The sequence below is a fragment of the Chaetura pelagica genome, unplaced genomic scaffold, assembly GCF_000747805.2.
Source record: "Chaetura pelagica isolate M959 unplaced genomic scaffold, ChaPel_1.0 scaffold31, whole genome shotgun sequence".
In the NCBI taxonomy this organism is placed as follows: domain Eukaryota; kingdom Metazoa; phylum Chordata; class Aves; order Apodiformes; family Apodidae; genus Chaetura; species Chaetura pelagica.
Window position 1 is genome coordinate 2,486,063 of NW_009952481.1, and position 14,201 is coordinate 2,500,263.

The window sequence follows — 14,201 nt, forward strand, 5'->3', positions numbered from 1 at the left end:
TGTCATCTACCTGGATTTGTGCAAGGCATTTGACACTGTCCCACATGACATCCTGGTCTCCAAACTGACAAGGCATGGATTTGACAGATGGACCACTCAGTGGTTAAGAGATTAGCTAGATGGCTGTAGCCAGAGAGTTGTGGTCAATGGCTCAATGTCCAAATGGCAGCAGGTGGGCCAGTGCCAACCTCATGAAGTTCAACAAGGCCAAGTGCAAGGTCCTGCACCTGGGTCAGTGCAACCCCAGGCACAAATCCAGGCTGGAGGGAGAATGGCTGGAGAGCAGCCCTTAGGAGAAGGACTTGGGGGTGGTAGTAGATGAGAAGCTTGACATGAGCCGTCAGTGTGTGCTGGAGCCCAAAGAGCCAATTGTGTGTCCTGGGCTGCATCAAAAGAAGTGTAGCCAGCAGGGCCAGGGAGGTGATTCTGCTCCTCTACTCTGCTCTGGTGAGTCCCCACCTGGAGTACTGTGTACGGTTCTGGAGCCCTCAGCACAGAAAAGACATGAAGGTGTTGGAGAGAGTCCAGAGAAGGGTCACCAAGATGACTGAAGGGATGGAGCAGCTCTGCTATGGAGACAGGCTCAAAGAGTTGGGGCTGTTCAGCCTAGAGAAGAGAAGGCTCCAGGGAGACCTTCCAGTACCTGAAGAGGCTACAGAAAAGCTGAGGAGGGGCTTTTCACCAGAGAGGGCAGTGATAGGACAAGAGGTAATGGTTTTAAACTGAGAGGGGAGAGATTTAGGTTAGATATTAGGAAGAAATTCTTCACTGTAAGGGTGGTGAGGAACTGGAATGGCATGCCCAGGGAGTTTGTTGATGCCCCATCCCTGGAGGTTTTTAAGGCCAGGTTAGATGAGGTTTTGTGCAACCTGATCTAGTGGTAGGGGTCCCTGCTCATGGCAGGGGGGGTAGAGCTTGATGATCCTTAAGGTCCTTTTCAACCTTAATGATTCTATGATTCTATGAAAGTTCACCTTGGGCAGGGTAGAGAGGGAAAGGTAGAAAATAAAAGGTGATTGTTCAGATGATTTTTTGTTCTGCTGACTTTATTTGATCTTTTATGATTTGTAAGGATGAAGTATGACATAAAGGTGGTGAAAAAGAATGGGCACCTTTCCATATTTTCCAAGGAAAGACAACGGTTAGCACAAAAAATTATTTTCAGAGATACGTGTACATACCTCCCTTTGTCTCCTATAACATGTATTTAAAGCTCAAAAAATACTGTTCTTTTATATCTGTAAGCACCTTTTTAGCTTACTAGTTATTCATGGGTTATATACTTCAGCAAATATTTTCTCACCTCCTGTGCTTCATGGGCCATTAACTGTCCCGTTAGCATTTTTCGTCGTCTCTTTTCTCGTTGTTCTCTAGCAAACTTATCTTCCTCCAGACGTTTACGAATTTTTTTTATGTATTCATCATCTGAATAAACACTTAATAGCTCACTTGCTGTCTGTGCTGTAGTTTCTAAGGTTGTTGCTTCCAGCTTCTGTGTTTCCAATTCTTGTGTGCCACTAATTGAAAAGATAAAACATGTCACTCACTTTACAGAAATCATAAAGTTCTTGGAGGTGTTTTTATAGAGATCCCTCTGTAGTTATGTGCTAGTCTGACAAATACACAGCAGAACTATTTTGGCCAGCACTCTGTAGGTACTGCAGCTACTTCTCAATGCCCTTGCACCCCCAATTCACCACCAAGTCCTGCAGGGCTCCAGCACTGACTTGAGCCAATTAGTCTGACAATTAGTTCACATGCTAGTATGAAGCCAAATCTCTTCAGAAACAAGAAATTAGGGTGGCTCACAGAATATCAAATGAAGATCAGTTACTCTTTAATATATCCATATACTCTGAGTGCAGTTTTGCAAAATCATTAATCACAGGTTGTTTATACACAGACGTATCCACAGCACCGTGCCTGAGCATGACCTCTTCTGAGTACAGCATACATGTCACTAAAGGGGACAGAATGGCTATAACTTATTCACAAATTAATCAACATACAGATAACAAAACTCTAAGGAGAAAGGTTACTTCTTTGAAATGTGTTGCTATGTATCTAAGTCCAGAACCATTCTCTTCTCTCAGCAATTCTAACTAACCTTACAGACTCAATAACTGAAATGAACATAGAAGAAGAGATGCACTTTGTGCCCTTTGTTATTGCATATACGACACCCATACTACAACTATAGGTAAGGTAAGAGCACTGTAACAGTGCCAGAATATTTGCAGTGCTAGTGGGACAATCACTTGAAAGAAAATCACAGTTTAAGATAAACAAGCCATAACACTTTTTCATGTAGCCATAGAAGGCACTTGAGGTAGAATCCTGTCTAAACTTAATATGGTATCCAAGTATTACCTGTCAGTGACTTGGCTGTGTACTGCAAAGGCATTTCTAGCCATAGACTTCTCAAACATTTTCATCTCCTTGTATGTGTCCTGAAGGAATAACACAAAATCTAATCTTTCTTTTCTCTTCAGAAAAGATCATAAGCAAGGTTCAATAGAGTAAGTATTAGGGAATTATTTTTATGACATATTAGTAAAACAGAAATATTTACACTGAAACTATATTAAGTATCAACTAGATCAAGAAAAAAGGCAAGACTGTTTCCTTCTTCTTTTCCTTTCCTGCCTCCTTTTATTTTCTTTCCTCCCTCCCTTTCTAAGCTGTATCTATGTCTGCCAGACAGAAAATCCTAAGTTTTTGCAGCTGTTTATTCTGCTTGGTAATTCTGAATTTACCTAGGACTCTAGCATCCCACCATGCAGAGATCTGAAACAAGATGTAGCCTATGATCTGCTTTAGATTTAGTAGTTTGAATTAATCCCTGATGGTTACTCAGGCAACTATGTTCCTGTACTCTACATTTAAATGTATCTGTCTCAGTTGTGCAGTTGAAAAAAAAAAAGCAAGCTAATGTTTGGATTTCTGATGACAATATGATTAATGAACTGTAAGTATTCTTGAGCACTAAGTAATACAGATTTATTTATTTTTTTAATCAGTGCACTGTCATAATCTCTTGATTTCTTCTGAGACTAATTTCAACTGTTAAAAGTTTTGATAGAGCAGACAGATTTATACTGTGTTACATAAGGGTTCATACAGTGTGGTGCAAAGCTTCATTATGCATAAATGAGAACAAAACATTAATGCTATTATTTCACATATTGTAGTCGAGTAGAAGCTAAAACACTGTTAGCAACTAATTAGTACCTAACTACTGGATTTTTTCAAGAACTTTGTCTTATATTAAAACAAATGCTTCCTAAGTAACAAATGCAGAACCCTGATCATAACTCATATTTAAGCCAAATTTTCACTGGTTGACTCTACTGTATAATTTTAACAGTTGTATCAGCAACTTTTGGATGGTACAAGTACAGTATCTGTAAGTTTAAATATTCCCAGAACACCATGTGTTTTGCAAGTTAATATAACTAACATTAAAACAATATAGGTGATAGTTACCTCTGCTTCTCTTTTCTTCTTTAAAAACATTTTGGTTTCAATAGATTTTATGGTGCGGTTTGGTGGTGGCTTTGGAACCTGTATAACAGCTGCTTGAATCCTGGCCATTATTTCATTTTGTCGTCTTCTTCCTATGCGATGCTGAATATTCAACATCATGTGTTCAGGTACTTGAGTTGAAACAAAATACACCATATGGTTCTAATATGCTACCTATTTATCTATGAAATAATTAACCCACATGGAAAAAATATTTTAGGAAGAAAGCAGAAAAGCCTAGCGGGCTTCAGGCTTGAGCAAATGACTTCTCTTAAAGTGGATAACAAATACCATGACAGAAAAAAAAATTTAAAAATTCCTCCTCTGCCTGTAGTTAAACATTGTTGTAAGGATATTCACATCCAGTATACTCATAAATTACCATTTTTATATTATTAAACAGATGGTGGAAAATTAAAGTATCATTCTATATTCAGAGTAATTTCACAGCTTAGAATTATGCTAGTATATGTTATCAGTATTTGAAGATGAAGAGATATTTTTAAAGTAACATTATCAGAAAATGGCATGTGTATATATGCTATGACCCCATTAACAAATAGAATGGTGCAGTAGAAGCATATCTCTAAAGAATTCCAGCTTGTGTACAGTGCCTCATAGGCATTTAAGAGCTCGTATTAAATTCTAGCTCAGAATTCAGCACAGTTTCTGAGAATACCAATTTCCTGGTAGAAAAATGGAGAATATTAGATAATACTGGCACTGAACAATAAGTCTCAGATGACCTAGAAGTAACAAAGACGTAAATTACACTGGTTAAAGTGCACTACAGATGCATGCAGTTATAGGTTGTACTGACTGGAAAATAAGTTTTTTACAAAGAGTCAAAGAAAGTTAAAAAATAAATATTTAATATATCAAATAGGATACTAAATTATTTTTTTTTAATTTATTTTGAAAGCTGAATAGTGTATTTTCTTTTCTGGATACATGAAGAGAATATATTTTCATTCTTGTTCATGCAGTAGCTATCGAACAGCTAAGTAACTACAGTAAGAGTGATTTTCCTTAATTAGCTGAATAAAATGCATCTCAAACTAGTCAACTTCGTTTCCATTGTGGCTCAACACCCATTGGATAGGTGGTTAGCTCCTCTATATAAACTACAGGCTGTACTTTGCATGAATGTTCCCATATCTTAAGACATTGGTTTATCTTTGTTACACTATCAGAATAGCTGCAGAGAGTTACAAGGTGTTCTGTGGCCATACCCAGTATGGGTCCCCTTCCCTGTGTCTTCTTCCTGCATTTGAACAACCCTTAAAACATCTTTTCTTTATAAACAAAGAAGGTCACAAACCATTTTTACAAGGACACCTTAAACACGTAACGTGAAATTTACACTTTGTTTCCAAATCTATAACTGTTTTACATGCATGACAATATGCAGATGCTACTAATTTAACATTAAGTTATTTTAAAATATTAATATTGTAAGGACCTTATAACAATATATTGGCTTTTTATCTATGTATTAATTCTGCAGCATACTCCTTTTTTCTGTTTTTGTAAAACATGACTGTATAGTACAGAATTAACAAGGATCCACACTGGCTTTAAGTTATCAGGTACACAACATTAAGAAAATACTTCTTCAGAAGTCAATAAAAAGTAGTCACCTTTTCAATTTCTTGGGCTCTTTGTTCCTCTTGAAGCTTCTGAACTTTCTGTTGTTCCATGATACGTATACGAGCTATTTTCTCTTCTACTGCCTTAGATTTTATTTCAAAATGCTCTGAAATCTGCTGTAGTTGCAAATCAGTCTGACGTGGTATTAAAGTTTTCACACGCTAAAAATAAACATGATGTAATGAAGAGTCAGAAACAGTAAGAAACTTATTTAAATATCATAATTTTGCAATAGTAATTTCAAACTGTGCTTTCTTGTGTTGAAGTTCACAGAACAACATTTAAGCATGGTGGAATACTTTTCAGAAAAGCAAGACAAGCTCCACTGAAAAGAAGATCCAGATTTGAATTTGAACATGACAAACTTTGTCTAGTTTGAGAAAAGGAGGCCGATAGGCAACCTCATTTCTTTTTACAGCTTCCTGAGAAGAACTGGAAAGGGAGGTATTGTTCTATTCTCCATGCTATCCAGTGATGGGACATGTGGGAATGGCTCAAATTTGCAGCAGGAGAGATTCCAGGTTAACATTAGGAAGCATTTATTAGCAAGAGGGTGGTCAAATCCTGGAACAGAATTCCTAGAGAGGTGGTTGATGCCCCAAGCCTGTCAGTGTTTAAGGGGGCACTTAGACAATGCCTTTAACAATATGCCTTAACTTCTGAGCAGCCCTGATGTGGTCAGGCAGTTGGACTGCATGATCACTATAGGTCCCTTCCAATAGAACCAGTCTATTCTTTCAAACTGAAATAACAGGAAATTCAACTTAAACAAAAAAAGAAGGGAAAAAAAAATGCTGAAAGGGTGACAAAAAGTTTGCCCAGACATGCTGTGAAGTCTCCACCTTTGGAGATACTGAAAACTCAACTGGACAAAGACCTGAGCAATCTGCCCCAGATGACTTTTCTTAGAGCAGAGAGATGTATTAAGTGACCTCCAGAGGTCCATTCTAACCTCAACTACTCTATGATTCTAATGTCATTCTCAACTTATCTGTTGACAGTAGCTACTCTCAGTTGCTCTATCTTCTTTAAGTTATCCATAAATATGTTTCGACTGTTTGGAACTATCTTTGCACTTGCTGGTTAACTTTCTGCTTGTAGACTATTTTTCAGGAAGAATGTCAGAAAAAATGTCAAATTTCACCTAGCTGAATTTGATTCACAATATATAGATTTGTAAAGATTGTTCATCCCGATAACACAGTATGGTCTACAAATTTGGTCTATTTACCTCTTGAAACAAAGCGCTTTCAATAGACTGAAGCTTTGCAGTTGCTGCAGGTCTCATTGCTTCCACGGCTACTCCACTGAGCTTTGCCTTTTTCATTTTTTCTAAAGCAATATACAATTCATATAAAAGTTTTGTTGCAGTCCCACGCTGTCCTGTCATTATGTCTTGGGCCACATTCTTATCAAACTGTACACCAAGGAGATGAAGTGTGGGCTCCAGGCGAGAAAAATTGTTAAGTTTTGCACTTGCAATCCTATATGATTAAAAACAGCAAGAACAAAAAATCATAACATAAACTAATTTTCAGTTCCAACTTGCAACAATATGCATAGCCATGACATTTATCCCACACCAAGATAAAAGTGGGGAAAATAACACAGAGGATTTCCTTAAAGCAATGTGATACACACTTTGGCTTAGGTTTTACACTGCAGTGCATGTAACTGAATTGGTCTAGTAGCCATAATTTTAGAGAAAAAAAAGATCACATTAGGTTATATAAATCTTGACACATGCACACGCAAAGTGCATCAGACAGAAAAAGTTTACCCTTCATTACAGCTAATGATACACCATCCACAAAATATACAAAGAATTAGAATAAAATTTCTGTTTTGACTACATCAATACACTTGAACTATTGCCAGCCAAAATCTAAGAAACTCTATTTTTTAAAGTCTATATAATCTATAAACCCACACAACACCTATTCTGATCCACTAAAAAAAAACGGGCTGATGGGTTGTAGTAGTGTTGAAAACAGAGGCTATAGTCTTGATGAGCAAAATTTACATTCAAAACTGAAATAGTGGATTGCAGATTAATGCTTCTCTTGATACGTAGATTCTCCTGCAGAAGCAGTCAAGACTAGTAGATACATAGGCCACACCCCCAAAGCAATAGATTATCAGTGTTTCACAGTTAATACACCAAAGTGCATCCAACAAATCTGTAACTTCAAGCTGAGTCAAAAAATCATGCTCTCTATACTACTTTATCACTTGAGTTCACAACAGTTCCTTCACAAGAACAAAGAAGTTTCCAAGGTCAGCCAAGCAACAGCACAATTCTAAAAAAATGGCCAATTTTAAATTAAGACCTTCTGGTAACACAGTATTCACTTTATTCCTAAATGAAACAGTTCAGGAGCTCATTTTTCTCATTTTAATACTTCATGCTTGGTTTCTTACACAAGTATAACATGTATAGCTGCAGTTCACAACTATTAAATATCTTTTTGTCATTTATCAAAGATTAAGGTGAGCCCTATTGTCAGAAATCACCTCACACACATTGAGAAGCTGTGGTGATATGACCTCTTAACTTTTTATTCTTTGTTAAGATCAGATGAAATTTCATAAACTTGCCTCATGATTGAAAAACACTGTAAATGTTATTTCAGGATCATTGTAAGTCTTAAGGGAAAACTACAATATTTCACTTTTCAAATATGGACAATAAATTTGGAAAAAGTTTTCCAGCAGCATTCCTTTTAATGTGGTATCACTTTCTCAATTATTATTCCCTTGCTTACATGTCAAAGAACTGCACAGCAAAAGCAGGTAATACAGTTAAATTGACCTTAAATAGTTAGTCACTGTGACCCCACCTTCTTTTCTGTTAGTGCCTTACAGCTGCATATTCTAAAACTGGAATCTACTTTTCTCCCACTATCACCCCAACAAGTAAGATCTTGCCTTGGGCTGTGCTAAAACACATTAAAGTGACACCAGTTTACCAAATCATACATGAAGAATAGTCTTTTCCTTCCTAGTACACTCAAAAATTGAAAAGTATTACTTGATAGATATTAGGTTAGATTTGGCAGACACAAGATCCTGAAGAATTTAAGAACAATAAGATTACTACTACAGAGTAGTAACTGTTTTTAATGCACAGGATAAATATATTGGAATTAAGAAATCATTGCCATAATTCTCAACAGTTGTCAAAACATCAATGTCAGTAATTATAAGACAAGGAAACACAGGAAAGCTAAGCACATCACATTATACTTACAAAGTCATGAAGTAGCATAGTAAAGAAGACCACATACAGTCCTCCTCTGTCTCATATGCTAGATACTCCAAGATCTTAGTATTCATCTGGGCTTTTCTCTGTACCTCCACTATGTGATATTCGCTGTGCACTAGGGAGTCCCACACTGGTCACAGCACTCCAGATATGGTCTCGCCACGGCCATATTATATTGTAGTTCAGGACTTTGCTTCAAGGGCACGTTGTTAGCTCATTAACAATTTGTTCCCCTCCAGGGTCTCCAGGCACTTCTCTTCAAAGCTGATTTCAAGGCAGCTGGCCCCCAGCTGGTATTGAATGCATGAGGTTTTTCTCCACAGATGCAGACTTTGCATTTCCTACTGCTGAACTTCATGAGATTCCTGTCAGCCTGACCCCTCCCCCTAAGCAGCAGTAGGCTCATGTTTTCTCTAACCTTGCGTTCGCAGTCGAGATACTTGTAATAGTCGTTACCATCCATGTCCCTCACTTGTTTTGATTCCTAATAGGTGTTGGTTTTCCTAAAGCCATGCCTGGACACTGTTTTTTCCTGGGTCACCTGACTCTGCTTCCACATCTTACATGTTTTCTTTTTATGTCTAAATTTTGTTAGTAGCACCTATTTCATTAATTTGTGCCTCCTGTCACCTTTGCTTAGTTTTCTTCATATTGAGATGGATCACTCTTGAGCTCAGAGGAAATAATCCTTAGGAAAAAAAATATAAATAAAAAAAAAATTTCAATACGCTATCCTGGACCATTTTACATAGGATACTTCAAGAAGATGCCTGAACAAGCCAAAGTCTGCTAGCCTCAAGTCTAGAGTTGTGAGGCTGCTATTTAGCTTGTTGACTCCTCACAAAGTCCTGAACTTCACCATCTCATAATCACGGCAGTCAATTCTGTCCCCAGCTTTCCTTGTTTATCCATAGTAGGTTTAGTAGAACATCTTCCTCCTTCAGGAAAGAAGGATAATCATATGTCTCAGGAAGTTATCATCAGTGCACCCAGTAACCTCCCGGATTGCCTGTGCCTTGTGGTATTGCTCTTCCATCAGAAGATAACTTATTTGAAGTTTCCCATTCAGACAGAGGTGTGTGAAAATTATAATTCTTCCAGTTTTCTCAAGAAAACTTGAGGTACATCTTCCCGCTCAAGTGGTCTGTGGCAAATAGTCAGCAGAGCATCACCCTTTCGGGTCTTCCATCTGATCTCACAGAATCACAGAACCACAAAATCATCATGGTTGGAAAGGACCTCTGAGATCACAGAGTCCAACCATCAGCACAAAAAAACCCCACAAAACCCAAACAAGAACAAACAACTACACACACTCCACCAAGAAACACCCACAAAAATCCTCACATCCTCGACCACTAGAGCATGCCCTACAGTGCCACATCTAGACGTTTCTTGAATACCTCCAAGGATGGTGATTCCACCACCTCCCTGGACAGCCTGTCCCAGTGCATGACCACTCTTTCAGTAAAGAAATTCTTCCTAATATCCAATCTAAACCTCCCCTGCCACAACTTTAGGACATTTCCTCTGATCCTATTGTTATTTACTTGGGAAAAGAGGCCAACACTCACCTCCTTACAACCTCCTTTCAGGTAGTTGTAGAAGGCCGTGAGGTCTCCCCTCAGCCTCCTCGTCTTCAAACTAAACATCTCTAGCTCCGAGATCACAGAGTCCAACCATCAGCACAAAAAAACCCCACAAAACCCAAACAAGAACAAACAACTACACACACTCCACCAAGAAACACCCACAAAAATCCTCACATCCTCGACCACTAGAGCATGCCCTACAGTGCCACATCTAGACGTTTCTTGAATACCTCCAAGGATGGTGATTCCACCACCTCCCTGGACAGCCTGTCCCAGTGCATGACCACTCTTTCAGTAAAGAAATTCTTCCTAATATCCAATCTAAACCTCCCCTGCCACAACTTTAGGACATTTCCTCTGATCCTATTGTTATTTACTTGGGAAAAGAGGCCAACACTCACCTCCTTACAACCTCCTTTCAGGTAGTTGTAGAAGGCCGTGAGGTCTCCCCTCAGCCTCCTCGTCTTCAAACTAAACATCTCTAGCTCCCTCAGCTGCTTCTCATATGACTTGTTCTCTAGACCCTTTGCCAGCCTCATTGCTCTCCTCTGGACCTGCTCCAGCACCTCAATGTCCTTCCTGTAGTGAGGGGCCCAGAACTGCATACAGTACTCGAGGTGCAGCCTCATCAGTGCCCAGCACAGGGGCATGATCAGTGTCGAGTACAGGGCCATGCTATTCCTGATGCAGGTCAGGATGCTATTGGCCACCTGGGCACACGCTGGCTCACATTAAGCTGTCTGTCAGCCAGCATCCTCAGGACCTTTTCTGCTGGGCAGCTTTCCAGCCACTCCTCCCCAAGCATGTAGCATTGCCTGGGGTGGTTGTGACCCCAGTGCAGGACCCAGCACTTGTTGAACCTCATACAATTGGTCTCAGGCCATTGATCCAGCCTGTCCGGGTGCCTCTGCAAAGCCTTCTGACCCGAAAGCAGATCAATGCTTCCACCCAAATTGGTGTTATCTACAAACTTACTGTGGGAGCACTCAATCTTCTCACCCACATCACTGATAAAGACACTGAATAAGACTGGCCCCAAAACTGAGCTCTGTGGGACACCACTGGTGACTCACGGCCAACTATATTTGGCCCTGAGTACCACAACTCTCTTGGCCTGGCCATCCAGAGCTTTTTACCCAATGAAGAGTACACTTGTCTATTCATCAGCTTGTCCAGGGGAACACTGTAGAAGAGCTGTCAAAGGCTTTACCAAAGTCCATGCAGACAAAGCCCACAGCCTTCCCCTCATCCAGAAGGTGGGCCACATGGGCATAGAAAGAGGCAAGGTTGGTCAAGCAAGACCTCCTTTTTATAAACCTATGCTATGAGAGCTCACTCAAGATGAGTATCTCCATGATCTTGCCTGGTACCAAGGTCAGGCTGACAGGCCTGTTATTCCCCAGATCCTCCTCCTGGCCCTTCCTGTAGATAGGCATCACATGAGCCAGCCTTGAGTCATCTGGGACTTCCCCTGTTGACCAAGATTGTTAATAAATGATGGGCAGAGGCTTAATGATCTCCCCTGCCAGCTTCCTGATATGGTCCAGGTGTCTCTGGTGTATCCTTGATGCTCACATAGAAGAACAGGAGAGGTAACACTGCAAGGGCTGCACAAGCCTCCGTAGTCCTGGACTCGAGGAAGCAGTGAACCTCCCTAGCTGGCATATGAGGTTAGCAGATAAGAGCCTTCTTGTCCTACAGGGGAAAGTCTCCCACTACTATCCCTCACCTTTTCTTCCTGTTGCTCCTGTGTGGTTCAGATTTAGCAAGCCCAGAGGCTTTGTTGCACTGAGGCACCAGCATCTCATCTGCTACCAAGGCAAAGAACCTGTTGGAAAGCTGCAGATCATCAGGTAGAACAGGAATCTTCCTTCTCTTGCCAGAAGTCATAAGCTGCCAGTCATCTCCATTTACCAACTGACAACAAGCACAGGTCCTGTCTGCTTCACCTCAGTATGGGTTCAGGTTCCTGTATCTGCAGCATCCCAGAGCAGATCAAGTCAATCCCCTTCTCATCATCTGTGATGTTGAACAGCCTACTGACTTTCTTCCGCAGCAGCTTTACTTGGTGACATAGATCCTCCACAAGCATACACCTCTGCAGACAAAGCCATCTCCCTCTGCCCAAGGCTCAGTAAAGACTTTGAGCATTCCCTGCAGCCTCAGACATGGAGAAGTACCTGCCTTCCCACAAGGCAATCTGACTTAAGACCACAGATATTCTGAGTAGTTGCTCCAGTGGCTACTGGGAATCATGCCCTGTCAGGTACCACCACCTTTGCTGAGCACACATACACTGTCTCAGCAGACCTTCTAAAATTTCCCTGTACTTGCTGAAGTGCATCTTCACTAGTTGCACCTCTCCATTCAGAAGTCTGCTGGGGACAAGACCTCAGAGCATCTTTTTATGAGGAAGAGTGTACAGAACTTGTTGGAAGCTGCTAAAACTTGCTAGAAAAGCTATGCTTTCCCAGTAGCAGCAGACACTGTAAAGTTCCTTGAAGAGTTAACTTGAGTCCTCTGATGATCCCTGAAATTACTGAGAGATCTATAAGCAGAGCCCAAAAACTGCTGTGTGAAACTGTTGGATGCCTCTGTTAGTTGTGCTCAAACCTCTCTCCTACAAGTTGGTGAGACTTGCATAGGAAAGAGGATAGATGGATAGATGGATAAATGGATGGATGGATGGATAGATAGATAGATAAAGTGAAAAGAACATGAAGAGGTTCAGAAGAAAAAGGAAGAGGATGTAGATCCTGGCACACTTGATATACATGCTACCAAGGTCTACCACTTGCCAGAATGGAGCATAAGCCAAGGAACCCTATGAATTGTTTCATGAACATACCAAGGCTCACAGATCTGCAGATTTTTTCAATGTCCTGTTTGTTATTTTTGTTCTTCATTGTGGTTATTGCACCAGTTTCCTTGTAAACATACTCAGAGCCTCACAATGCACCTCCACCATCTTCCTTTTAATGCAGATGCAATGACCACCACCAAACCAGACTCCTGGATTCCTGGCTCTGAACAGCTCATCAAGACAGTGCCAGTATCTCCAATCTTAAGAGACATCCTTGAAGGATGAAATTGAAACTTTGGTCAAGCCTACTAGTGTAACTAACTTAATTACAATCAAAATGTGTCGTATGGTTAATCTTTCTGGAAATACAAAGGTTACCCATGTTTCAAATACAAGCAGTTTTTGACTTACCGATAAATGCATCAAATCTTAGTAAATTCTAGATGGCTTTCCCACTCTGCATTAGCAAATCCTAACTGAAAAAATACATACTTTGTCTAATTTCTGTAAGAGACATGTTATCCATATATACTAACCTGCTCTGTGAAAATTGACTAAAGTCATCCTGAAGTCCATATTTATGCAGAAGTTCTCCTAGGAGGTAGCCAGTAGAAAATTCTTCTGAAAATGACCCTGGAACTAAATAGGGAGTTTTTGTTGGTTGTTTAAAAAAAATACCAACAAGAGAACATGATAATTAAAATAAAGCACACATTAATCTTAGTTTTGATATAAAAATAATGACTTCTATTAAGTCCAAACTAATTGAATAATTAAAAGGAATTTTAGGAGATTAATCTAGCAGTAACTAGTTTTCAAGTCACAAATAAATCTGCTTTCAGAGTAGCTATTTTGCAACATAAGCTCTGGCAGCCGTTTAATTATCTTTTTTAGTGTTAAAAAGTAAACCTTGTCATCATTGTGATCGAGATCATGGCAGCCTCTGTAAATGGCAATCACCACATTGTCTGCAAAAAAAATGCAAACAAACAAACAAAAAAAAGCTAGATCTGATGTGCTCGTCTTCCATGCAGAAATAAATGAGTCTCCAAAGTCTGCACGCCAGTTACCACTCAAAACAAAGCACTTATCTGCAACCCTACTGTAATGTCTTTATCCCCCACAGTCCCATTAGCAGACGAAGCCTGAACTCCCTGTCTCTCCCGGGAGCTTTGAGGGAAGTTAACTTCACCTCGAGAATCAGCGTCTCGCACCTGAAGACTCAAGACCTACCTGAGGAGGTATCTGGACGAGTGGGAACGGGGGGGTTGGTCGGCAGGTCGGGTGGGGTTGTCCCCCGTGGAACCCCCGCCCCGATCCCCCGGGGCAGCCCCCCGCGCTGACAGGCGAGCCGGCTGCCCCCGCA

At 40.2% G+C, this 14,201-nt stretch overlaps 1 protein-coding gene across 1 annotated transcript in view; it reads right to left on the minus strand.

Moving 5' to 3' along the window:
- Positions 1 to 14,201, minus strand: part of SPEF2 (sperm flagellar 2) — a 129,990-nt gene that overhangs the window by 74,226 nt on the left and 41,563 nt on the right. Inside the window, 5 exon segments of the mRNA XM_010008757.1 lie at positions 1,304 to 1,517; positions 2,371 to 2,450; positions 3,487 to 3,627; positions 6,407 to 6,659; positions 13,372 to 13,474. Coding sequence (XP_010007059.1) covers positions 1,304 to 1,517; positions 2,371 to 2,450; positions 3,487 to 3,627; positions 6,407 to 6,659; positions 13,372 to 13,474 — 791 coding nt within the window.